At 39.8% G+C, this 26,674-nt stretch overlaps 1 protein-coding gene across 3 annotated transcripts in view; it reads right to left on the reverse strand.

The window, feature by feature from the left end:
- Positions 1–26,674, reverse strand: part of RPS6KA2 (ribosomal protein S6 kinase A2) — a 316,652-nt gene that overhangs the window by 174,206 nt on the left and 115,772 nt on the right. The window contains exon 1 of one of the 3 annotated variants that reach the window (XM_086626955.1): positions 7,203–7,301. The exons of the other annotated variants lie outside the window; for them this stretch is intronic. Within the exon in view, the coding sequence (XP_086483081.1) occupies positions 7,203–7,301 (99 nt within the window). Of the gene's footprint in view, positions 1–7,202; positions 7,302–26,674 lie in introns of those variants that run through there. 3 annotated transcript variants of the gene reach the window in all.

The raw sequence follows: 26,674 nt of genomic DNA on the forward strand, positions 1-26,674 counted from the left end.
AATATATAGCAGGAACTGACACCACCCAGCACTCAGATATCCCTAAAGAAGCCCTATGTTGCAGCACTGAGCTGACATTGTCCTGTTGGGCATCACAAGAGGGTACCAGAAACTTGTATGTAGTGTGGTCCTTCTGAAAACAAGCAGGACTGGGTGGCCTCTGTTTAACAAAAGGTAAAGGTGAATTTTATAGATAAAAAGACACGCTCAGTTCCCCCCACCTTGTAAAACCTTCAGTTTATTCACAGCGATTCTTGCAGTGAACCATTTACTGTCTCCTGCCAGTCATGCATAGGTCCAAACTGGCCCTGCAGGAAAGAGGCATGACATCCTTTAATTACACCCAGAGTTTGTATGAGCTCATTTATTTAGGTTTCATGAGATATCTGGCATTTAGCTGATTACTATCATTACTTATCATCTGAAAGCACACTAGCAGCCTCTATCTCCCCTTCTTGCCCACACACTGCTACACAATGCCTAATAATAGGCAATATGAGAAAAAGGTTTTCCTCACTGGAAACATGGCAGTTTTGTCTTGTGCGCGCTCAACAGTTTGCACTTCCAGCATCCTTGAACTCCCAGTGCTCAGCTAGAAGAGATCACTAGGCTCTCCCACATCCCACAGTAGAAGCAGCTCTGCCGAAATACTGATACTGGCAGCATGTTTCAAAGTAGTGAGAGAGATTTCACAGCTAAAGGGTGGCTGCTCCCTTCAAAGTCTTCCAAAGCCATGCTGTGGCCACCTCATCATCATGCACGCACTCACTGAAGGCCAGTTCAGCGAGTATTCCTGCATCCTAAACTATTTGCCTGAAAGCCGCTTCCCTGTGTGCAAATGGTAGCTGAGCTGTGAGGATCTTGAATAGATGTATTGCTTGCTTCCTTACACGTCCTCAGTCAACAAGCTATTTTCAAGGCAGATTCAGCGGTCCACTTATTCTTTTCCATTTCCTGAGACTTTGCTCTCCAGGAAGCAAAACTGTGCCCTATAAGAGCTGATGGCATTACACACACACACACACAGAGTGAGTGTGTCCCAGGTGCAGAACTAACTGCTGCTTCTCTGCAGCACTTTGAGTCTTTCTTAACAGCAAATACTTTTACAGAATAATCATTGCAGAACTGTGCCTGGACATCTTGTTAAGTGAACAAAAGGAACTGACTAGCAAATATTTAGATGAAAAGTATTTCTACTTGAGTAACTGGTAAATAAACATAAGGAGTTTTTTGTTCTGATTTCTGTCTTACTTCAGAAATATTTCCAGTTACCTGTGTGGACACAAATGCAAAAAGCACACACAAAAGGAGACCTCTCCTGAGAGCAGTAGAAAAATGGATAAAACAAATGCTACTGATAATAAAAATCGGTGCAGGAGAGCTCAGCCCTCTGACAACAGACTTCTTGTGCCACAGGGTCAGACAGGCCATAACATTATGAGCTAAAATCTATAATAAAATTATATATTTTCCACTTGCATGAAACCAAGGTGCTCCACATTAGTGCTAGGTGGAGGCTTAGCTGCCCACAGGTCCCAACCAGTCCACCAGGTTCAGCTCTTGTCCTCCTGAACACCCGTACACAAATGCTCCAGGCTCAAGGAACTAGGGCATTACTTGGCCCATAGTCACAGTGGAGAGGCATTGGCCTCTTTCTTTAATTTCATCATTTGTTTGTGATCATGACCAAACATATGTTCACCATACGACTGCATCATCATCAGACACGTAAGGTAGGCATGACATCAGACACATGAATGTCCCATCAGCTGATCGGACAGGACTTGTCCTGCAACCAAATGGAGACCTCTTCTGTTATATGAGGATGGCAGGCCCCTGCTTGATGACCAAACATGCATGTACCCTGGCTGCGTGACCAGAGTCTGTGTTGTTTAATTGTGTGATGTGTGTCAGAATTGATCTGATATCAGAACCCAAGGATAGCATCCGTCAGCTCCAGACTGAAAGCCAAACACCATCAGATCGAGGCATCATGCAGACATTTAGATGTTGAAAATAGAGCATAAAATGCCAATTTGGATTGGTCTTCGACAGGGTAAGGTCTGTTGAAATAAAAGTGATTTTCACAAGGGACTATTAGCATCCAAAAGAAAAGAAGAGCTTCTCCCTAACAAAGTTGTTGTGACTGGCACAGAGTCTTGCTCCTGAAAGTCCCTCAACTTTCAGAAAGGACGAAAGCCATTTTTCCCACCCTACAGCAAAGACTGAGGAAAGGGGACCTGAAAAGCTTTCAATCACATAAAAACACTGCTGCAAAGAAAAGGAATCAATCTCTTTCACAGTTACAATGGTCAGGACAAGATGACATAGACTTAAATTGTCATAAGAAAAACTTGTGTTAGACATTAGAAAAACTCTCAGACGCTAAGGATAATGTTGGAAAAACAGCATCTGGAGAGGTTATGGGCATTTACCATTGGAGGCCTTTAATAAGAGGTTAGAAAAACATCTTTGGTGGAAGAGTTTAGATATAGCTGATACTACCTAAGGTGGGAGGGTGGGGGGAGAGGGGGGGAGTCCAGATCAAGTTTTTAGATCCCTCCCAGCCCTATTTTTATATTCTTTTTCTGTGGACAAGTTATCCCTACATCTACCTGCTTAATTTTCCCCTTCCTGTAGCTCATCAGTTAATCTGAGGCTTGTAGGAGGGAGCACATAGCAGGCCAGAGGCACAAGAAACTGTTTATTTGGTATAAAGTGAGAAGTTTTGGGGAGTTTGCATGTGACTAAGCTCTCTTACCACCAAAACCAATTTAAATAGGTAGAATTGTATCAAAGAATTTGAATAATCATCATAATTTTCATTTTACAAATGGGGACTGCTGGGCACAGAGGTCTGAACCATCCGTAATGACACAGCAAGTTATCAAAATGAGGCTGAAAATTTGATTTCCTGGCTCCTCAAGTGACCTATCTGATGAACTACATGCTCCTCCTGCTCTCCATCCCCTGCCCTGCCTCCCTTCCTGCCAGCAAGCCATGCAAGGCTACAAGAATTGCAGCATTTCCTCAAAAAAGTCCTGCCTGCAGCTGGGGGAAGTCAGAATACAATAGTGTCGGTGAGTTCTGCTGTAACAAGGACACACATCACAAAGATGATCATTACCGACGGAAAAAAACCCCTAAAGCTGCCTCAAGGACTTGCACCTTGCAGAGCTGATCTTGGGCTGTTAATCCCCATCTCCGTTCTTTAACTTGCCTCTTTCTCTCTAACCTTCGACAGAGAGAATATCTTCCTCTACCAAATGATTACTTAAAAAATAAAAAGACAGAATAAAGGATGTACTACTGATAAAGAACAGAATTGTTTTTTTATATAAGCGCAGAAGAGTTCACAAGCGTTTGCAAGCAAAGCATTGCTCCAGCCCACTGTGCAAAAGGAGCAGTCTAGCTCAGCATTTGCTGGCCGCTTTCCTAAGGCTGCTGTAACTTAAGCCTGTAGGAAATCAGAATCAGAGTCTAAGATTAAAACCGAAAATCTCTCATAACAAAGTATTATAAAGCCAGTGCCAGTCCTTCTGTGCTATTCCTCACCAGACTGTATAGACTTGCTTCCATGTCCTACACACCAGAGGCGGAACCCAAGGAGGGCCCACACTTGAATTGCCCACAGGAGGTCCTGCCTCTCACAACTGACTATGCCGAGACACACCAGGCTCCAAATTAATTCTGAATTAATTTGCAAGAACTCTGCTAGGCTCTAAGCCCCATAATAGACCAAACAGAACTGGGATTCACCATTACCAGTAAGACAAAAGAAGAATTAAAAGAATTAAAGAATAACAAATTAAAAATACATCAGGAATGCAAAAGACAGAAACATCTCCCAAAAGAATCAAGAGCAATGTTTTAATTGGTCATTTTCTAAAAACAAACAAACAAAAAAAACCCACAAGAAAGGCTTCTGCATCACTGGCATAAATACAATCAAATTCTTTGCATGCTTAGGTCTTTCCTAGCTTATTCGAATGGCATGTTCAACTTTTGATTTATAAATGAAGGGATATTGCTCACTGCCATAAGGTGCATTCCACTGGGGCTCAAAGTCTTTAGCAGATCCACACGGTGCGTATTTTCTCCTGATGGCTTCACATTTGCGTTCATCAACACTCAGCAAGAACTATAAACAAAGCACTTCTCGGATGCACACATGCAGTTCCCATTGACTTTGCTGGATTTTCAGCTGACTGTGTGCATGCAGAAGGGCAAAACTTGGCTCTGCACTTTTAATAAAATTACATCACGAGATACCTTATAAATGAAGGGCAACGCAGGCCGCACTGAAAAATAATATAAACTGAAAACCCGAAAGTGTCGCCAAATAAGTTCAAATTTGAGCCAGGTTTTTCCAAAATAATAAAAAGGGCACGCATTTTAGGCAAGATGAAGCAAAACCCCTGTAATATCTCATTTACCAGAGTGTGCTCTGCCTCCTTTAGCAGGACAAAGTGTGAAACCCAGCTATCCACATAAAGGAATGATCATCTTGTCCCAGATATAGCAATAATATTGGCATGTGAAATGATTAAGGAAAGGTCAAGTTACAAGCTGTGATTTGCTAAGTCATTCTCTGCATCTATATCCCCGCTCTGTAAGTTATGAAGCTCACTGCAAGTGAATTTAAAGCATAGCAGAATACCACAGTAGAAAAAGTAATTAATCATGATATTAATAACTAACATTGTATTATTTTGAATCTACTCTATTTTAAAGATATCAAATGCTTGAATCCAAGAGTATCTATCTAAAACCTTTCAACTCTCTTTCCCACCTGGCCAAAAAACCACCACAACAAACATCTCACCCAACTTAGGAACAACAGTCCTCTTCTGAATTTCAAACAACATCTAGCAACACCTAACTTCTGCCAGGTACATTAGCTAACACGCACTCGCCAAAGCAATGCCACATGTGTTTTCTCCAAATTTCTTCCTTTTATTTTACTTTTAACTCATTCCATGATGTAATATGATACTATTAGGATGAAGAATATTCTGACTCCTAAAAAAAAAAATCCAACTACCAACCAGCTTCCTTACACTTTGTTTGGCTGACAAGTGCTCATTAGCCTGCAATTACAAATTTATACACAGAAGTACTCAGGGATGAAAATCACAGAGGGGGCTTGATGTTCATGTTTGGTTTTTCCCCCTCTAAGCAGTAATGTCTCTGATGATTTTCACACTTAAATAGCAGAACAGATTTCATGAATCATTTTTTCTTCCTGGTTGGAATAACCCCTATTCCCTGTTGCATTATAATACTGAGTCACTTTGAATAAAGTTGGTGGTTACTGCCAAGTCAAGGGAGAGAGGAGGGAAGTGGATGGAATGCTCTGAACTTACATGTGCAGTAGGATACATATCAGGCTACTTCTTGAAACAAATTATTTAAATTCAAAAAAAAAAAACATTACAAGACAACTCACATAAGGGAAAACTATTTCACAGATATTGAAAAAGTTCAGTAAATCTAATGTAATACTGATGATCAAAGTATTGTAAAGGCAACTTGCTTCACTAAAAAAAAAAAAGTAAGGGTCTGACCTATTATAAATGCTGAGTTGTACTGGTCATTCACATTCAATTATCCAGTAAGTTAAGTAAGTAGTGTGGTGGAATCTGTTTCCCTCAAACTATGGCACTATCAAATGAATAGTTATGAAGTCTGGCAAGGATCTGCTGTCTCAAAATCATCTCCCCTCCTAACATCATGCCCTGACATGGGCAGCCTGGGAGGACACTTGTCTGCCTCAGAACTCCTTCATGTAACTCCAGGTCTACTTTCTGTTGGCTTTGGTGGAGCACAAGCTTAGTGAATTTACAGTGTGTTACAGAGAACATCTATTTCAGCTTAGCCTTTGCAATTCTGGGTTCACAATGGGGAAAGAAAGGGTTGCCCTCTTCTCCCCTCAGTCCTAGAGGGAGAGGGTTGGTGCAAGGAGAGAGCTTTAACAACTTTCATTTATTAGTTTGTTTTAAAAGCATAGCATGACTATTTGATAAGTGAAATAAAATTAGGTACCCTCTGCAATCCTTTTTCAGAAAGCTGATTTTAAAGAAAGAAAAAAATAACCACAACAAAACACACCGGCCAAAACCTGTGCTTTTCTGCATGTCCTGTTTAAGCAATGACACATGAAGAACTTTACGTTCAAACAATTACCTGGTACTTTAAATAGGACACTAAGGGAATAACAGTTTAAAATGCATTCACACAGCAGGAGACTAATCCTCCTCCTGGGAATACCAGTGCAAATCAGAGTAACTCCTCGGAGGTCAATTGAAGTACGCCAGCACAAAACAAATGCGAGGCAGAGAGGAATCAGGCCCCATCTACCTCTATTTTAATGCAGAGGTTGCAGATCATCTGCAATGATAAAGTGAACAACATAAATACAACTGACATCTATTAATTGATCTCACATCCTGCTGACTACTCACAGCTCCAAATATAGGGCTGAAGAACAATGGTTTGAGGAAGAGAAGCAGAAATCCTGGTTCTAACCCATTCACACATTCCTATCCACTAATACCTCTGACTTGAACTGCCTTCATCTCCCCACACTGATAAATTGTTGTAGGTTTAATTTGACATTGTCCCTCTGCTCCTAAAAAGCAACTTCTCCTTTGAAAAAAAAATAATAAATACCAGGATGCATGGGAGAGAAGACAAATGCAAAAATATGTGCAAGCATAAGAATCTACAGACAAAGAAGCAAGAAAATCCCTACCTAACATACTATACATAAAAAAGGTACCAGAAAATTGATTATTTGGAAATCTGGCACTGAGAAAGAATAATAGGTGTACAGGCACAGGGGAGGAAGACTAAAATACAAAGCTATTGCAAAATGTGGTGCCATTTGTGCTAATTTAGGTGGATCCGTAATTATTTCCTACAACTTCATGATGTCCTGAACTAGCTTCCTCCTCCCCTGCCGGGCTGATAAAAGGATCCTTAGCAACACACTAACTATATTATGCAATGTATTGAATACTAGAAAGAAAAAGCACTGAATTACACTGAAACAAAGAACATCAGGTGTGAACATCACCATCTCCGGGGGAAGATCACCCTTAACTATTTATCACATCAGTAAGCGCAGGCATTCTCTTATATCCCCGTTATCAGCACCTAACAATATTTGCTATATTTAACAAAGTTAAGGTGAATTTTACCTCGAATCTACTTAGGCTCGAGCTCTTTGACCGAGACTTCTTGCGGAGGTAGACCGAGAAGAACCGACGTACTGTGAACTTCTTCATGTTCATGTCCATTGCCCTGTCCCAGCTGCGGCACGGAGCACGAAGGAGCTGCGATGCCGCTGGAGAAAGCTAGCGCATCCCGATTGCCCCCTGTTTATATCCACAGGCAGGAGATCCTCCGAAGTCTCTGCTTCTGTTCATCGAGCTGGGCACAGCTAGACCTGCAAGAGGTACGGTGCCGGAGCCATGGGAGCCCACCGCCGGCTCCTTGCTTTTCAGAGCATAAAGGCGTTATCCTCCCTCTCGCTTTCCACTGTTTACATTTCGGTGCGGCGAGCCGAACTCTCTCCCTGCTCCCTCTCCCCCACGCCTTCGGTCCTACTACATCCAATCAGGCTGTGCTTTGGCTGCATGCATAATCAGCCCCAGCAGATGACAGCTCCTGCGTCCCAGGCGTAGCAGGTTGGAGATAAATATTAGATGTGTCTATTGCTTTGTGCTCCCCTCGCCTCTCAGTCAGGCTCTTTCAATTTCCTGGTTTCCGAATCACATGGGGAATAGGCACATGCTGCACTTCTGTATTTAGCTCGGAATTTCAACACTGCTATAATTACTGAGGGCTACACTGGTCAGATCTGAGAAGAAATCAGCTCCTGCACGAGACTCTCTCCTGGGAGAAGGCTGAAAGACGCCATGAACCCACTGTAGGAGCAGAAGGGTCTGAACCTCTTTTTATTCTGGGGAGTATGAAAAATAACACTGTGTGTACCCCCCGGAATAGAAACGCTTAAAATCCTGTTCACAGATTACACACACGCTTTACATTAAAATACCTAATGCTGGTACAGCTCTGAAAATAGAAAGCACAGTCTAGATGGTAAGTATTACTATTCTTATTGTACTACAGCAGGGAGCTACAGCCCTTCTAAGAGGTTAAATATGTACATCCATTTACAGGCTGTAATTTTGAGCAGCTCACTATACTGCAAGCATGCAGACTTACAGCTGCACCCCTCCCACCCCCCTACATAATCACATTTTTCAGCTTTTCTTAAAAAGCTAATGAATCTTAGTATGATCCAGAGACCGAAGGGCTTTCTCTGCCTGCCGCACAAAGCTCAGGCTCCTTGTCCTTGGCAGCCTTTCCTTTCTGACTACCAGGGAGCACCCAGACATGCCTTTCTCCCATAACCTCATATGGAAAGTGAATGACTCTGATGACTTATTTATGACTCAAATAAATAAGCCCAGGGAGAGCTGACACCGCTATAGCCTGAGAAGACTCTCGGAGGTTAAATGGCAATACCACCCCAGTCAATCTGCTCTAAAAGAGAGATGCATTTTGCTTTAATTGCATGTCTAGTCTCTGCCATGAACTATGTTGGCTGGTCCTGTCACTACCTGCTTTGTTCATAGCTTCTCTGTCCCTCTTTTCTGTCTAAAGCTCACCACAGTCTATACGTATCTGGAAAACCATAAAGAAAAAAAAAGAAAGAAAAAGAACATTTTGGCATTCATGGTTTTATTAAAAGGAGGTCAGACTGGAAAGGCTACCATTAGTGCTGGGCTCTATAATCACCTACAGCCTCTGACTCCTCTGTGCCTGGACCACTGCTGTCTCCCCAGCCTCAGATCACTATAGCACAGCAGCAGCCTGCTTTATCTCTCTCTTCTCAGCACCTCCTTCCGATGGTTTCGCTAATGCTCTTGGCTTGCAACAATAGTATATGTTCCCGAGTTTCTTTCAAGGTGCTGCCCTGGCGTAAGCCATGTCAAGCCTAGGAGCCCTTTCCACTGCAGTCATGTCGGTTCCTGGCTAAAGATCCCAGAGGCAAAAACTAAGGTGTCTACAGGGTCACCAAAACCCTTTCCACAAGCCAAACAATAAACAGGTAAAAAAGCGGTTTGGTTGCAATAACTGTCAATGCCAGAATGATATGCTGATGCAGCCTACCTAGTCAAGCCTCGTGTCTCCTCAGGACCCTGCAGCAGCAAAACCAGAAGCTGCACGAAGGCCCCAGGCACCCACCTGCTACTTGACCAACCTCCCACCCCTGCCCGGGCACACTGCTGCCGGCTCTTCCCTGGGGTGAGGGGGCAGCCAGCAGGAGCTCGGCTTTCGGTAGCCACACACGCCTACCTGCGTAAGCCACTTCAGCTTTAAATCGCAGACACGTTGAGGGTAGAACCCTGTCGTCACAACAAAATCCCACCTGGACTCTGACGTCTTTATTAATGCAGAAGAGGCGGCAGTTCCCCAGCTTGGAACACGCAGCGGGTGTATCTCCTGCTCTGCGTAATAACAAGCAGCATACGAGTGCCTGTTACTACTTACAGTAGTAGATTTATCACAGCTTTCCCATCCCATTATGCAGGTAGCGCTTTCACACACAAGGATGCGCAGCTCCCATTAAACGTACCTGCTCCGTAATAAACGTCCAAGATGATCACACAGGCTATGACTTAATACTTAGCTATCAGGTATGCTTAGTACATTCAGAATTTTGTTCTTTACCACCACAAAAAAAAAAAAACACCACAAAATTACAATATATTGGCAATTAATTGTGATTAGGGATTAAATACAGAAGGACAACCAACTGTCAGTGCCAGGACATTGCTCTCCACCTACGGGGCAGCAGAGCAAGAGAGACATTGCAGAGCACACCTTCCAACTGCAAAAGGCAAAAGCCATCGAGTTGGAAAAATGTACACAAGAGTACCAGTACAAAAATAAAACAAAGCGCGTAAAGCATAGGGATAGATATCTGAAGAGCAAATTCTGCTACAGTACCACTCACATGGAATGCTTCAAAAAATGGAACTTAACCGCTTCAGAAAAACAAATGAGAAGAGGATTCAGAAACATTAACTCAAACTTCCAGCGAGTCAGACAATATTCACTTTTCCCAATGACTGTAATAAAAGGGTGAAAGCCAAAATATAAGTTACATTAAATTGGAACATTCATTGTTATATTTATAAACATACAACTGTCTGATGAACCTACGACGTGAAAAATTGATTGCATTTAGAAATTCATGATTGTATATAATTTATCAGCTCCCCTCTAAGAAATTTTAACTGCTGAGGAAGTCGATGGAAAAAAAAATAAATCACCAAACGTCTCTGTTTAAGACAGAATAAACAACAAAAACAGGTGGACGGGGCATATGATGCATTAGTATCAACCAGTAATACTCTGTATTGTAAAATACACTTTTTAAAACTACAATCATATTTGCTGTAACACAAAATAAATAAATACAAGACCATGGCTGCTCTTTCTCCCAGTGAACTTAATAGCAAAATAAAGTTTACTTCAACTGGAAAAGGGCTTAAAAAAACCCAAGAAAAGCCTCAAAACCAGGATTCAAGACAAACTCTCCCAGCAGAAACCACTTGAAATTAGATATTACACAGCCCAGGTTCCAATTTTTAAAAGATAAATGGAGAACTCCCAATTAATATCCAATGAAAACCAAAGGTCTTTTCATCATGTGTATAGATGGACCATTCCAAGCACAGTAACAGACTTAAGGACTCAGACTTAGGCAAAGCAGCCTGCACAGAATCCAAGTGAGAAGGATGCCAGTGGCTGATGCTGGATGAATTATCAATTTCTAAAGAAACAAAATAACTTGTGCTAATTGTTTGCATGAAAGAATACACAAGTCCAAGAAATCTACCACGAAACACAGGCTGGATGATAAGATTACTTAGAGACATTTTGTATTACTGTATTACACAGCATATCAGGCCCTATTTTCAAAATGGACCTCCTATTTTTTTTTGTGAATCAACAACTCATGAGCAAACCTAGAATGAGTCTGCTACTTGAGCAAATATAGCTACTACTGTAAAAGTAGAAACATACAAGCTAACAGTATCTTCCTTGCAAATGCAATCAGTATTACCTATCGTTCCTCAATAAGTTCATCAGAAAAAACAGAACAAAAATCCCGAGAGTAGTAAGAAAGCATCAGAGGCACAGACACCATAAATAGAACAAATAAGATTAGCAGAACACAGCATGCAGAGAGAGGGAAAACGAGACTCCCACAAAAGAGGCCCAAGAGACAATGCTACAAAAAAGGTGAATTACACAGTATCATTTGTGCTCTCATTAAAGAAAATCAGGAGCAAGAGCAGATCTTTCCAAGAGACACCAATGAGCAGAACAAGGAACAACACTTTCCTCCAAGTGATTAGATGGTACATGACTCTCTCAGTGATTGCTGTTTCCTGATCTTAAAGACTGGACAAGCTTCCATATGGCTTTTGTTTTCTCAATGAACAAGAGAGGTTGTTATTTTTCTTATTGATATTTCTGTAAAAAGACATGATGTGTTGTGCTGACGCAGAAGAGGTTTCCTTCCTGCAGTTGCCTAAAAATCTACTCCCTCAATCCATCCACTAGTCCCATGATGACAGAGTAGTGTTACTTTCAGAGATATCAAACAGGAAGCACTATGAGGACATATGGCTTGTTCTTATTTGTGCAGGGAGAACTGCGATGGCTGCAGAAATAATAGCTCCAGCACAAGATAACATGATTTGAGTTTTCAGTAGATGACAGACATTTTAACTCTCACAAAAGCATCTTGTGTTAGTGCTTGAGTATCAGATTGGCAAGTGTCACAACTGCTGTATTGACTGCTCCCATATATACCTTGCCACTTATAGACTCACATGAATGTACAAGAGCATCACTAGTCACATACATGTCAGTTGGCTGTGGACTACCTCTAGGATGGAGATGAGGTCATCTAGCAATCTACATTGAAAACAGGCCAGGAAGTCCCAGCTTCAATTTTCTTTTTTTTCTTTTTACTGATGTCACAGAATTTTATTTTCTTGGCTGATATTGTATATTGGTTTTGCTGGATTTTGGTGGTTTAGACAGAAGTATGAAGCAAAGAACTCAAAACCCTAATCTCCTTCATATTGCATAAGCTTCTGCGCCAACACAGTTGAAGGAGTTTGCTGAAGATACAATTCTACTTTCTTGCCACTAGATAATGAGCAGAAAATCATATTGTTTTTCTATAATAGACTAGAAGTTTTCTAGAAAGAAGGATGCTACTTGGTAACTGAAGTACGAAAAGACTTATCACATGAATATTTATGAATATCCGCATTGAGTGAACATTATACAATACAAAATTGGATGGAAGAATTTAATTATGCACAGCATATGTTTACTGTTTATTCAGACTAGCCATGAACAATACTAAAAAGGAATGCATTCATTAGAAATCTACTAACAGGCAAATTTATCTTGATAGGGTCTGAAAGATATCATACACCTAACAGTAATGCATGGAACATTTACTCAATCCCTCGTTTTTACTTTCAACAATCATTGACAGACCAAACTGACACTGCACTAAGCAGAAAAGCAAGACCACTGTTTGCCCCTGAAATCCAAAGAGAGAGACAAGTGTAGAAATGAAGCTTGCAAACTTTTATTCAGGAACATATTGATTTTAGGTAAAATTTTTCCTTTCCATCAGCTAACAAAACCAAACACAACTACAAAAGCATCATATTGAGTTGAGCTGAGTGACCTGAATTAAAATTCTTCTTCTATATCTGAGACTATTTTGTATGACCTTGAAGAACCTCAAACTCTCTGGCTATGTCTAGCTCAAGGGCATGTACAAAACCCAGCCACATCCTGATCCTCTGTTAGAATGGGGGCACGCATTGCACTTTTTCTCTTTTTCTTTCCTACTGGCACCTCATGTCCCCACTGAAGATAATCCAGGTATTTTTAGCAGGAAATAAGCCAGAGTGCACTCTGGTGAGGTTCCTGATTTTGGCAAGTGGGTGGGTGTGTAAACTCAGGACCCTAAAGCTTTGCACCCGCATTGCAGTTTAGTCACGTCTCTGTTTCAAATCTCCGTTTACAAAATGGGGCTGAAGCACTCTGCCACTGTATGAGAGCTCTTTCAGAATAAACAGAGCGATCGTTATTATGTGCTCATAGCCAAAATTTCAGTTTAAGCTTGATGCATATTTGCCAGTTTTGTTGACAGAAACAGATTAACTGTGAAGTGAGTAATGTCAAAAAAGAATAAACCAATGAAACATGCAAATTTACCTTTGTAAACCTTCGTACAACTAGCAGGGCAAATAACATATGGGATAGTTTCAAAATACATTACACACCTAACGCTGCAAATCAGGCTTAAGGTTGTATGAACATCTACCCCACATTAGACACCACAAAAGTGAGATTCATAAAAACAGTAGTCACTCTTGACATTTTGAGCATTGGCTTCCTTCTTTGTTAGACTTTTTTTATTTCTTTTTGGACAAATTTTGAAGGACTGCTTTAAATTACTGTAATAACAGTACTTAACTCCAGATTAAAGGCAAAGCTCTCCCTGCCTATTTTTGAAATAGAAGCTGAAGAAACAGGCAGAGGAAAAAAAAGGTCTGAAGTGTTGTGATACACCCCTCTTTCTGTCTCTAATACTACAGCTACATAGGAAGTGTGAAACTGAAAAAATTCATGCAAAGTCATTTTAACCTTCAAAAAAGTTTGTTAGGTTCCATCTGGTATTTATAAAACCACATCATGATTTCTTAATTCACCTAGGACAATATAGCCCAACGTCCCATTTTACAGCTAACAAACTGTAAAATTATTTAATACTGTATATTATATATATATTTTATTACATTACAGTATTATATTATATTACAGTATATATACTGTAAAAACAGTATTAAACTCAGTTTCCATTCACTTTATATAGTAAAGCTAAAGAAATTTGCATCAGGATTTCATAACACTAGAAACTGAGAAGGATGTGAAAATAGTATAAGGAAAATTACTATGCTAGCATCTACTCTAAGATTTGATGATATCATGAAGCAATAAAACCTGAGCTTTTAGAGCTACTTTGAAAACTTCCATGTGCATAACCTCACAGCAGCGCTCGACTGTAGAAGTGTATACATAGACAGCTCACTGGGATCAAAGCAAAGTGGCCTCCATCCAATAGCTGTCCAAAGAGACAAGGATGAACAACAGGGCTCCACTTACCACAAGGACTACGTGGGTCCAGAGACAGGCGTTGCAGTTCAGTGAAAGCATCTTAAGAGAAGACAGACAAGCCATACGAATGTGTCAGCCTCTAAGTTTAGGTCTGATTGCTGTTACAAGGCTGGAGGACACTGTAATTTGGATGTTTTCAATCTGTTAGATGACCTTTTCCTTATTTGAATTCAGCTACATAAAGCACCATTTTCTCTTAACCGTAGTGCCACTTCTCTCACCTAAGCCACCAGGCAGCAGGAAGTACATGATGCTCTTTGTGCATAACTGTTCCTGCCCACACTGGCGGGGAGTCTTCCTGACTGATCAACAACAAATATCTGGAAGAAGTTTCAACATCTTGTGCATATCTTCCTACTCATCCAACAAGTGCAAGAAATTAGTTATAAAAAGCACATGCAGAATATACCATACCCAAATGTTTGTTTAAATCTAGCAGACAAAGAAATACCAACTCATCAAGTCAATTAAAGCCTTTGGCATCTTTCAGTGAATTTAGTATGTCCTTCCAAATCCTGGAAAAACCCTATAATTCAACATCAGGTATAGACAGAAAGAAGCAACACTGACTATGTATAACACAAACGTAACAAATCTATTTCCCATATGTTCAATGCCGAATTGGCAATTTGTTCTGTCTGTTTTTCATCAACTAGTGATTAAAATGTACAATTAATTCTACCATAAAGTAAGTCATACTATATAAGTTCAAATGCTTATTCATACGCTTAGATATACTGATTAAAATCCTACAGAACTTCTGTTGTCCTCCTTAGTATGCTGTATGGCACAATGCATGTTTGTGGCCAAGATGTTACAAACATAAAACTCTCTTCAAGTAAAACTGTCTACCTAAATAAAGTGACGAGTATTAAACCAAAATGAAACATACTTTAACACACAACACAAATCTTAAATTTGTTCCTTCACTAGCAATCTGGTTTAAACACGTTAAGCATCAATGAAAAATGCTATAGGAACCACCTATCTCTGAACTGTAAACTTAATGTCACAAAACAGTCATCTCAAATTCATAAACCATGTTACATTTAGCCAAAAACCATTCGCTAAAATGTGAAACATTTGCCGTAATGTGTTACTGGGATCTGGTTTTGTATTCGGATACCTCTTGGTATCTGATATGCAATCTTATCACACAAAGTGATGTGGGACAGAATACTTACTCATTGGGAGACTAGCAAAGACAGAGACTGTTCTTTTGCTTCAACTCCCAAAGGAGAAAGTACATGTATATCTCAGACACAAGGAACAAATAATATAATTACTACAGAAACTTGTAATGTAATTACTACAGAAATTTGTAACAAGGTTCTCTCTCCTTGTATTACAGATAATAAAGATTTGTACATCTTTCGAAGATCTTTTCAAGGGCAGCTTGCTCTGTTGAGCTGCCTAGAAGAGACACAAGCAAGGCCATCAAGAAGCGTTTCAAAAGGCACAGCAGAGCCTTGCAGCTGTACATCTTAGGGACTAAAAATTGCTTTATTTATCATCATGCTTTTAGTATGTTCTTAGCAGCTACAATATCTTTTCTCTCTTCCTTCACTCCTTAGTTCTCTCCTCATCTCCTCTCTCACTTCCTGTTCCTCAGAATTTCTGATCTTCTCTTCAAATGTATGACTCAATTCTTACCTTCATCCCTCTTGTCTTAAATCAAGAAAGCTGAAATAATAATAAAAACACCCCAAACTTTAGCTTGAAGGAAGGAGGATTGCTTTCTGATACTTGATTTTTAGGGACTATTTCATGGCACATGTCTGGAATTCAGAAAGTCCAAAAACATACAAGAAATATGAGGGAGAAGGAATCAGAAAAGGACATTCAGGGGACTGTACCAGCCATGTAGCAACTCTTAGGCTGGTAACAGAAAGACGGAAAGAAATCCTTTCAGCAGTATTATTGGGCATCTCCTAGCACACCTGACTTTAAAACCTCTTGGCTTCTGGAGTCATGTTGATACATGAAAAACATTAGATTTCACTGAAGAAAAGAATATAACTGGTTGCCCTGGCCCAGTTAACCTGCTGCAAAGATGGGTGCAGACGTAAGAGACACTGGAAAACAGGAACCGAAACAAGTTTTTCATGGGAAGGAGGACTGGAGCTAATGCCGCCTGCTTCTCACTGGGTAGTGGTGGGTTTGGAGGCTGTGTGGAGGTTTGTTGCAATTTAGTCAAAAAAAGGCTTCGCTCATAACAAGGATATCATTAGTCCTGGCATAAACCATCACTTGTGGCCTTACTCTGCCATCTCCAGGCCACCATTTCCTTCTTCCTCTCAGCTAGCACAAGTATTCACACTGCCACAGGATGAACCAAACCAGACAACTGGTCCAAATTAAAATTGGGCCCAAAAACATCCCAGAACATTAATTTTAAACCAGTTCCATTCCCTGATCTGATTCACTGTGTGGCTATACAAATATCTGCGCTAACTCAGTATTTGTTTCTGTGGTGGGGGAAGGAACATGGGCTCACGAGGTGGCTCTGCCTCCTCCATTGGTAGTGATGGGTTATGCCAACATAAGCCGCGTGCTTCCCAAATATGAAAGCGGCATGATGCTGCTGCTTGGCCCAAGAGAACTAGAATCACTAAGACAGCCAAATCAAACTACCCTTTAGATCATAGCAAAGGTTAAGAGAATAGCTCCGATATGAAAAGAGCATTTTAAAATGTCCTATTTTTTCTATTACAAAACTAGCAGAAGTGAATTGGCTAAAAACAGACAAGAACTGAAATCATGCATTGCCATTATACACTTTCCAAAATGTTGAATCTATGAGTGACTCTCAGCTTATTTAAAAGGAAAAAGATCCAAAAGGGTGAGAGAGAGAGAGCAACCTGCACCTGCACAGCAAAAATTCAGGAGGCTACACTGCTGTTTAATTGACTCAGAGGCGCCAAGTCCACTCCCTGGGAAGGCCAAGAACCCTACTGGAATTGACTGGGCTCCCCATTAGTGCAAAAGTTCAGTCACCGGGAGCGTAGCGCAGAACTAAAACTGCAGGTTACAGAGGTGGTAACTGGATCCACACTAATTGATTTTCTGAATAATATTTTCTGGCATTTGTCTAATCTAATGTTCTGTGGCTGCTAATACTTTCCTTGTCAGGCTATTCCATGTTGTGTTACATCTGTATAACTGCATGCACAAACACACATCTCTCACAAATCTCTGTACATCACTAGCATTCATGCTAGTATACGGAGAACGTGAGTACAGGTTAGGTGCTACGGGTCTGAGACATCAATGTGAATGCAAACGGCACAACCTAAGCTCTACGGTGTGGATGCGTTTGATGCACGCTGCCCAGTGAATTTGAGAACCACTATCAAATGCAACATGAATGAAACCACAGGAAGCCAATCAACATACAAATTGCTCAAATTCTTACAAACTTGGTTTAATGCCACCACAAAGCCATCATACAGTTAGTGAAGTTTCCAGTACTTGCTGCTCACTCTTGGAGGTCTGTCTAGGAATTCACCTACCCTGAACGGGTAGAGTCTCTAGAGTCTAGCCTAGAGTCTAGAGTCTAGCCTAGATGCACCATAAACAACTTAAAATCCTTTGCTCCTACGCCAGCACCTTTCTTTAACTCAAGTATTTCTTTTCCCTACCTATAAACAGATTTTGGTTTTTAAAGGGTAATCATATCTTCTCCCAGTCTTGATTTGGCTGTGCTAAACAAGAGTCCTGTCCTAGGCTTGTTCATGTCTATATTCGTCTTCTTTGTAGATGCCATGAACAGTGGTTTTATCAGAGCCTCAGTAGTAGTATTAACTAAAAGCTCTTCATCACAAGTAGTTTGGGGTTTTCTTCAATTTTTCCATGACCGTATCAGGTTTTGGTTCACTGTTGCCCCGTAACTGAGCAGAAGACAAAGCCAGACTTTCTCAGTGGTGTACTCAATGGAGAGAGACAGAAAGCTCTGGGATCTCCTCTTTGGATCCTCTGAGGTGCACAGTATAAGAGGGATTATTTATCTTCTGGAATACCTTTAGATTGGCTGCAAAAGGAGCCTAGACAATTATCTCTGATTAGATGCCTAACTATAGACCATTAGAATGAGACAAATTCTTTCCTTCAGTACCTGATTTGGCCCAGTGATTTATAAACTTTCATTCTACTTTTAATACTACAGAAACAAGCATCAACCACTTTTCCTATACAATGATGCAGTTCTCTGCATAGTTGGCACTTCCTAATTTTAGGCTATCAGCAAATCTCATCTTTCTTTTCTTAGCTTTGGTTTTGATACTATTTATAAAAATATTAAACCAGAACAGTCTCAAGATCATTCCTTTGGGATCTCTGACAGCAATGCCTTTCTGATGCCAAAGACGTTTCTCTGGGCAGCGTCTGTTGTCTCCCCTTTCATAAGACTTATATTCTTTCAGTTGGAGGAAGGAGGCTGAAGATCACACTCCATACACAATAAAGGCTGAAAAGCACTTTAAATCACCCAAAATATAACTTTTTAAATAGTATTATTTTAAAAGACAGTTTTAAGATTTTTTGATTTTGACAAAACCTTTCACATGCTTGGAGCTAGAAATATCACTACAACCAAAGTGGTGTTAATTATTTACAACATTACTGACATAAATCTAACTTGGAACTTGACCTAAGGCTCCTTCCTTCACTTCAAGTAAGTTGGGAGGTGGTTCTACTGGACCTATGAAGACTTTTTACTACTCTAAAGTAACTTTTCTTGCTATAAATTACTTTGTATACTGACCTGACCTGGGACAAAAGCATGTTTATTTCTCAAGCTACTTTTAAGTACACAGTGTGAATACACATCTTTTTTTTAGTGCTCATTCAATAGGCAAAAACGTCAAGCAGCAGTTAGAAAATAAGTGGTAGGAGGATGAGACTAACTTTTGGAAAAACGTTTGACTGAATAAAGCAAATCAGATGCTTGCCAACCTTTGTGTCTATAAACCTTTTCACATGCTTGTCTCTAAATTCCCTTTATCAGAGTTCCAAATAATAACCTACATTCTCAGACACAAGGGAGATAAGAATTAGTGGAAGACAAAGAAAAGTTTGTTATGCTGCCAATTTAGAAAGCGCATTAAGAAAAATGAGGTTGCCTGATAATGCTAGTTCACATTCTGTGGAGCTGCAGAGTCAGTCGCCCTAACCATAGAGAATTAAACCAATTTTATTTCACCGCTCCAGAGAAAGCGGGGAGCAAGAAGCGGGGAGCAAGAAGCGGGGAGCAAGAAGCGGGGAGCAAGAAGCGGGGAGCAAGAAGCATTGCAGCAGATAAGCCTTTGTGGCTCCCTCAGGACAGGAACCCACTTTCAAGTCCTGCACTGAAGTCATTAGTTCTATTACCACACCAGCTGAGTATTCTGACCTTTTCTGTACAACTAAATACTTCTATCAGGTCTTGAAATTCACGGAGCATTAAAAAATTGTGGGCTTTTTTTTTTTTAAATGGGCTTTTTCACATTTTTCCGTCTCTTGGAATCTTCAGTGGTCAAAATTAACCTTGGTCATATGCCCTAACAGTGCAATTCTTCCCTTCATAAATAAGCATTTCTTTAAAGTATACCGTTATCTTTGAAACTATTAATGATTCTTTTGGTGACAACTTCAACATCGCTGTGAGAAATATCCCCCTCAGAACCACTAATGCATAATCTGAATTTTACCCTAACCTTGATTTGAGTTGTGTTTGGATACTTCTTGAGGATTTTATTTGAAAAAGAATGAAGCCAAGCAATCCTGAGATAAATACTACCATATAATATTTCCTAGATAAATGTAGAGCTCTTAAATCACTTTTAAAACATTAAAGTTCTAAAGCCTGTGGCTCAGTAGAGCACTCTAGTTTGGAGATAGTTAAAACAGTATTTTTGAAAAACATGCACAACTTAGCAGACAAAAAAGACATTCTCAAAATTTCCTGTGAAGTTTCAGAAAAACTGAGAACATCTCTTAAATGGCTTGTATATTCTTTCCTACCATGCAATATTTTGAATTATTTCATCATAGCACAATATAATAGAAAGTAAGTAAATATGAGTGCAAAGGGACCTGTCTCTGCAGGTCCCTAGCCTAGTTTCTTGCTCAAAGTAGGGCCATTGTCAAGCCCAGATTGGGTCAGCTATAACTTTTCCTTGCTATCTTGAACATTCGCAGATGAAGACTTCACAGTCTTGCTGGGTGACCTACTCCAGTGCTACTCTACCATCTAGGTGACGTTTTTCCTGGTCTCCAACCTGAGCTTCCCTTGCTGGCACATGTAGCCACTAACCACAACTGTTTTGCCTGGTGTTATCAAGAAGAGTTTGGCACTTTCATCTTCTGACCATCCTTCAAGTAGATGTAGATTGCTCTTATATCATCCCTGAGCATCATCTTTACTAAAGCATACGAAACCCAGCTCCCTCAACTTCTCCTTGTAAATAATGTGCTCTAGGACCTGGCCATCTCAGTAGCCCTTTCCAGTTTTTCAACAACCCTCTTGACTTAGGTCTCCCCAAAATGCATAGTATAAGATAAGATACATTTATTAGTAAGAAGCAACCTTGGCCCACAGTTATTTTTAAATCAAAAATATGTATGTTTTCACAACACTTGTCAATAACAGGGATGCACGTGTTGTGACTAGTATCACGAAACAAGAAAATGTTATTATATTTTAAGGAGAATTGCTTTAATATATGTAAACCTCAAAAGTTTAAATCATACTTAAATTCAAAATTTCTAAGTAAAGTAATTGCATCTTTTTCTCTACAAGAGCTATTATCAAAATTGAAGAAAAAAATCAGATTTAAATTACTTCAGCGTGTCTCATTCAAAAGTATATAAGCCTATCTATTTTACAAAGGTGCTTAATTAGTTGTATCTATTACTTTCATTTGAATACGTGCTTTTCACCAGATTGCTCGATTCTTGTAGAAATGAAGCAGGCCAAGTCCCTCATCTCCAAGCACCTCACCATCAGAACTGAAACATACATGACTACTAGCAATACCAGCATTGCTTTCTCCATGCAACTTTGCTGTATCAAAACAGGGGGAAAAAAAAAGCACAACTGCCCCTGAATCAGAAATTATTATCATTAACCTTTATGTGTTCACAATAAGCAATAAATTGTGGATACTTGGGATTTCTTGTAATGATCAAAGTTCCTTGCAACTCAGTACAAGGCATTTTTCATTGACCAATGATCACTGTTTAAAAAAAAAAAAAGACAAGACAATTCACATAGCCACTTACATAATAGCCAGTGGACACGATGGTATGTATTCTTGAAACTTGTGTGCACTCATGTATATCCTGAGGGATAATATAGCATTACCTTTGTTATGGTTGTACAACTTGAAAACAGTTTTGAAATAAATTGCCCTTCCCTCAGAAATTTCTCAACATAATGGGCACTTGCTGCTAACCTCTTCTGAAAGCAATCTTACTGTGCTTCCTTGGATTAGATCTGAATTTAATGTCCTTTAATGAGAATTTTCCTACAGTTACGTGATTTTACCAATGATACAGTACAATAGTTGTTTTCTTTGTTGCAATTTTGAAGACATTATTGTTGAAGCTGGATAATACCAATCTTGTAACTAAATTCTGGCGTGTCTCTAGACATTTGCATTACTCTTTTCTGGACTCTTATTTCCTCTGTGATTGTTTTCAGATAGTGTACCATGGGATATTAGGCACTTCTCATACTACAGAGGCATAATGGTGTGGCTTCTTCATCCTTCTGCAGTCCCTTCCCAAACATCCTACTTTGTCAACTGTTGGTGTGCACAGAGAAGGCGCAGCCACTGTGTCACTCAATTTGTCTGTTTCTATTCTTAAGCACATACCAGGCCTTCCACCAGCAAAATGACGTTTGTCACACTGGTTAACAGGAGAACATGAAATTTATGGAATGCTCCTCTTTCAGTTTTCCTGTTTGTAAACATTTTTGTTCGATTGTTTTTAATTACGGTACCATATTGGCATTGTTCTAATTACCTTCACCAACTCAAAATAAATATTCTAAACTACTGGCACATAGTCCCTCAAATCTCAGTAATGCTAGTAACTTCTGCTAATCATACTGTCCCCCTTTTCAGTGGAAACAAAACCTCATCTTCAGCCCTCAATTCCATTATCCTCCCAGCCTAACCTATCTCCTGTAGCCACAGGAAGACATCAGCAAACAATAATACCTTTAAGAGATGCAAGGAGGGAAAAGGAGGAAAAAGTACCTGGAAAAATTCACACGTCCCCAGAAAGAGGAAGAAACACTTGTGAACTATTGCATGGAGATTTAGCAAAGACAGGTTGGAAAATACAAGAGCAACATACGTTCACATATCTGATGCTGGCAGCTACCAAACGAGGCACACTGTGTATGCAGCTGCCCTAAGCCTTCAGTGACCAAAAGATCCTCGCCTAACCAGGTCAGGCTCTTTATGCTTAGTGGGAAAAGTGTTCCACACGAACAGTTCCATAAGTACCCTTTATTCTCTAAATCACCAGGCACACAATACATTATTTTCATGTATACTAAATGGTGACTGTTGAATCCATATCCAACTAGGTTTGGATTCTTTAAACGTGCTGAGACAGTTGGCTGATGAAGCTAATATGCACTGGCTACATAGGCAACTTGCTATCAGCAGCTCAAATTTACTATTTATAATTTCTAGGTGTAGAAAATACAAATTTATTTTTCTTTTCTCCCTCACCTGTTATCAGACTTAGTAATTTGTCTTTTAGGGAGATCACAAAACCACATTGAGTGTCTTGTAATCATTGGTATGTTGCCACTCTTTGCTTTCAACTTAAACATAGATGATTTGGCCTTCTTCATTGCTTTTACTTGCCTTGCAAACTTACCACGTTTTCCGATGGTATCTTGGCTGAAAATGAACAGTGAGTCTCTAAAGTTCATACAAGCAAACTGCACCAAAACTGTGTCAGCTCTGATTTCCAGATATTTCAGGGAATCTGCATATCCTTCTTGGGGAGTTTGGAGGCAAACTCCATGCCCTTATTTTCCAGTGGCAACTTTGCTTTTTGGAGTTCTTTGCCAGGCTAAATCCACAAACAGCTTTTCCAGAATATTAAAAATAATTGAGATAATGAAAAGCTAATAGACTTTAGCTTAGAGGGTTGCAAATAATAGCTTGTCTTTGCTCAGGCAGCCCTGTAATAGAGCACCTTGTTAATTAGAGATGATTCACAGATGACTCGCAATAGATTCTGGTAGTTCTGAATAGCAATGATATTTTCATATTGAGCTCTTATCTACTCAGGAGTAATGAAGATTTAACTTTAATTAAAAGGAAAGCTCCTTTTTTTAAGCCTGTAGGTCCAAGCAACACTGAATTACAGAAAATTAGCATGCCTTTTACTAATTTTCCATAGAGTTCTGCACTTTACAGTTTTGCTTTCTTAGCGTTCCCTACCAGAGGGCATCTAAGCACCTGAATAGCAACTGTCGATGAGAAGGCAGTTTTATTGCCACTTTAAAATGGAGAAACAGGCAATGAGGTGGGAAACTGTTTGCTCAAGGCCTCTCAATAAGTCTGTGAAAGTTAAGAATAGAGCTGAGTCCATCTTAAATATAGCGTCATCCCCTTACAGCTCCATGCCTCATCATATAACATCATCTGCTTCACTTGATGGGCATCCACTGCCCATGGCATCACTGTTCATGATCATTACAGTGGTAGTTTGACACTATAACATCCCATTGTTACTGTTAGAGGGGATCCCATGCTCTGTCACCTTCCCTCTTACATTCCCTTAACACTTTCTCTTGCCTTTTGCCAGGGAGCCTGCAGTGGATTAGTCCAAGGAGCAGAGAAGGTACCCTACACATACAAATCTTCTGCTAGTTTAGCTTCTGAGCTAGCCCCTCAGGGTTTAGACGAGCTTCAGTACCTGAGCCAAAGGAGATGACAGGAGCATGCAGAAGTAGGATGGCAGGTTTGTACCCGTCCAGGACAGCTGGCCATGAGGTGGGTTTAGCTGCAATGCCAAACAGGACCTTACCTGGTATAGTAAGTTGACCTTACCTGGCACTGAGCCCCCATACCTTGAGCTGCCTTTAGCTTTACATTTTTCACTTTTTTTAAGCATATATTTTACTTGTAGCCAGTAGCCAGGTCCCGGCTTTAAAATGAGTTGAGAATAATTGCTCTGATCACTGATAAGGACGTAGCGTTTTGTTTTAGAGCTGCCAAAGGTCTATCCTGAGCTTTCCATGAGCAAGACGAGCCAGCTTGTGCATCTAGGAGCATGCAGGGGAGCCACATGTCTAACGCCGTTCACTGTTGATGGCTCCATGGCACTGACGATCCCAGGGCAGAATTACAGCAGGAAGGCTGGGGCTACCACTCTTCTGCCTGGGATTCCCCACGGTAAACACGAACATGTGCCTACATACCGCATGCTGGAGCTCAAATCACTTATACAACTTGTCGTGGATGCGCTGTGCTTACGCAGGGTGGAGATCCAGAGCAAAGCTTGAGCACATGAACAGACCAGGACCAAGAGTGAGCTCTTTCATCCATCCTGTCACCATGTCTCTACTCATGAGCCTAGGAAGTTTCAAAACATTTCTGAACTCCAGGATTGCCAAGCTTTGAAACACGACATGAAGTGACATTAATTACCGCATTCAAGACACTTGATGAGAAGCTATTAATTTACTAATTGATACAGACAATAACACAAGGCCTCCTCCCCTCTGAAAAGGGGGAACAAAGAAGGACAACCTACATCCAACAATGACATTATACCTTCTGAACATTCACCACAAAATTCACTAAGATTTCTTATCATTAAATAGATCTGCAGGATTCAATATTGTGAATCGTTAGGAAAACAGTAATACTATAACTGACAAAAAACCCAAAGAAACCCCCAAACCAAATCCCTCTCAGCCTCCACATCCAGTAGATACAGTATGCCAAAAGAAAAAAAAAATATTCACTTGCAGATTTACTTGCAGATTTTTTTAATTAAATTAAGCAGAAAGAAAAAAAGAGTACATATAACACAAATGCAAATATTTAGCCTTCTTCCTTCTCATTTAGGACTCACGGCAAGTATACAGAAGCATGTTTCCATTTAATTCAATAGAGGGAAATACACGCAAGCAGTGTTTTGTTCAGGAAGGGATTACTCATCTGCAAAACGCTACCTACATCATTCAGTGTTTGCAGGATCAAGACCTCTTTTACAGTCGGCTCTTCAGAAAAGACACGTGTTCCCTATATAAGCATTAAGCACATAACAGGTGCTTGACTAACACAAAAATAACAGTGCAAAAATCAATAATTACTACATCTTAATTTGAGGAACTAAAACATTTTGTAAAATATAGAAACAGCTAATCAAAGACAAAGCAGAAAAGCACAGATAAAGAAATCAGAACCTTTAATTATTTCAAACATAGGAAAAAAAAGTAACAGATTATTTAATAGCTACATGCTCCAACAATTTGCATTTCCTATAGCTGGCTTCATTGTATATCTAATAATGTGATGTTAAATTTAACAGCGTGAACTTATCTTTTTTTTTTTCACTCACCAGAATAGCTGTTGATTATGCTTTCAAATGCTTTTTTGTCTTATTCATTGATCAGAGTTTTACCAGATCTCAAATGAAAGAAAATCTCTCTTTAAAGTAAGTTTACAGCCAACTGACTATATTCAGGGAAGTCTAAGATAATGAAAGCATCCTTGCTTGAATGTAAGCTGTATTCAGCTTTCAAGGACACATAATGCACATCTGAGGCTCAATAAACAGAACGATCATCACTGTATTTTTAATTTATCAAGGAAAGTTTGTTATACCTTCAACTGAAGACTTTGCTTTTTCAGGGAAAATTCCAGGTGGCCAAAAAATATCCCCAAACCTTACAAATCACTATGTCTTTATGCATTGTCCTTTAAAAAGCATTTTTTCCAATAGATGCTTCCACAAAGAAGTTTTTAATACAAAATGCAACTTACAATTCAGCTTCATTAAAAGCCTTCCTCCAAAAGCACTCAATTTATTTTAGATGCAATAAGCTTGCATGTTAGAAAATAAGTAGCAGTAAGTACTCTCACATTAAAAGCCTATAAAAATCTTGAGTAAAGTAGAGATGAAGTTCCAAAATGTTAAATTTTTTTTCCCAAATCTCTTTTATGTGACAAAATAAATATAAAGAATAATAACTATACCATAAGAGGCTCATTATATATAAATACTTCTATTGTCCAGATTGGTACTTAAGATTTCCTATGTCACTACTTGTGTCAGCTCACACAGGTTTGTCAGAGCACGCTGAAGAGACTCCAGTATGAATTCCTGAAAGAATTATTTTTTGCAGGACTTTTAT

Source organism: Tauraco erythrolophus, chromosome 2 (assembly GCF_009769465.1).
Source record: "Tauraco erythrolophus isolate bTauEry1 chromosome 2, bTauEry1.pri, whole genome shotgun sequence".
Taxonomy (NCBI): Eukaryota; Metazoa; Chordata; class Aves; order Musophagiformes; family Musophagidae; genus Tauraco; species Tauraco erythrolophus.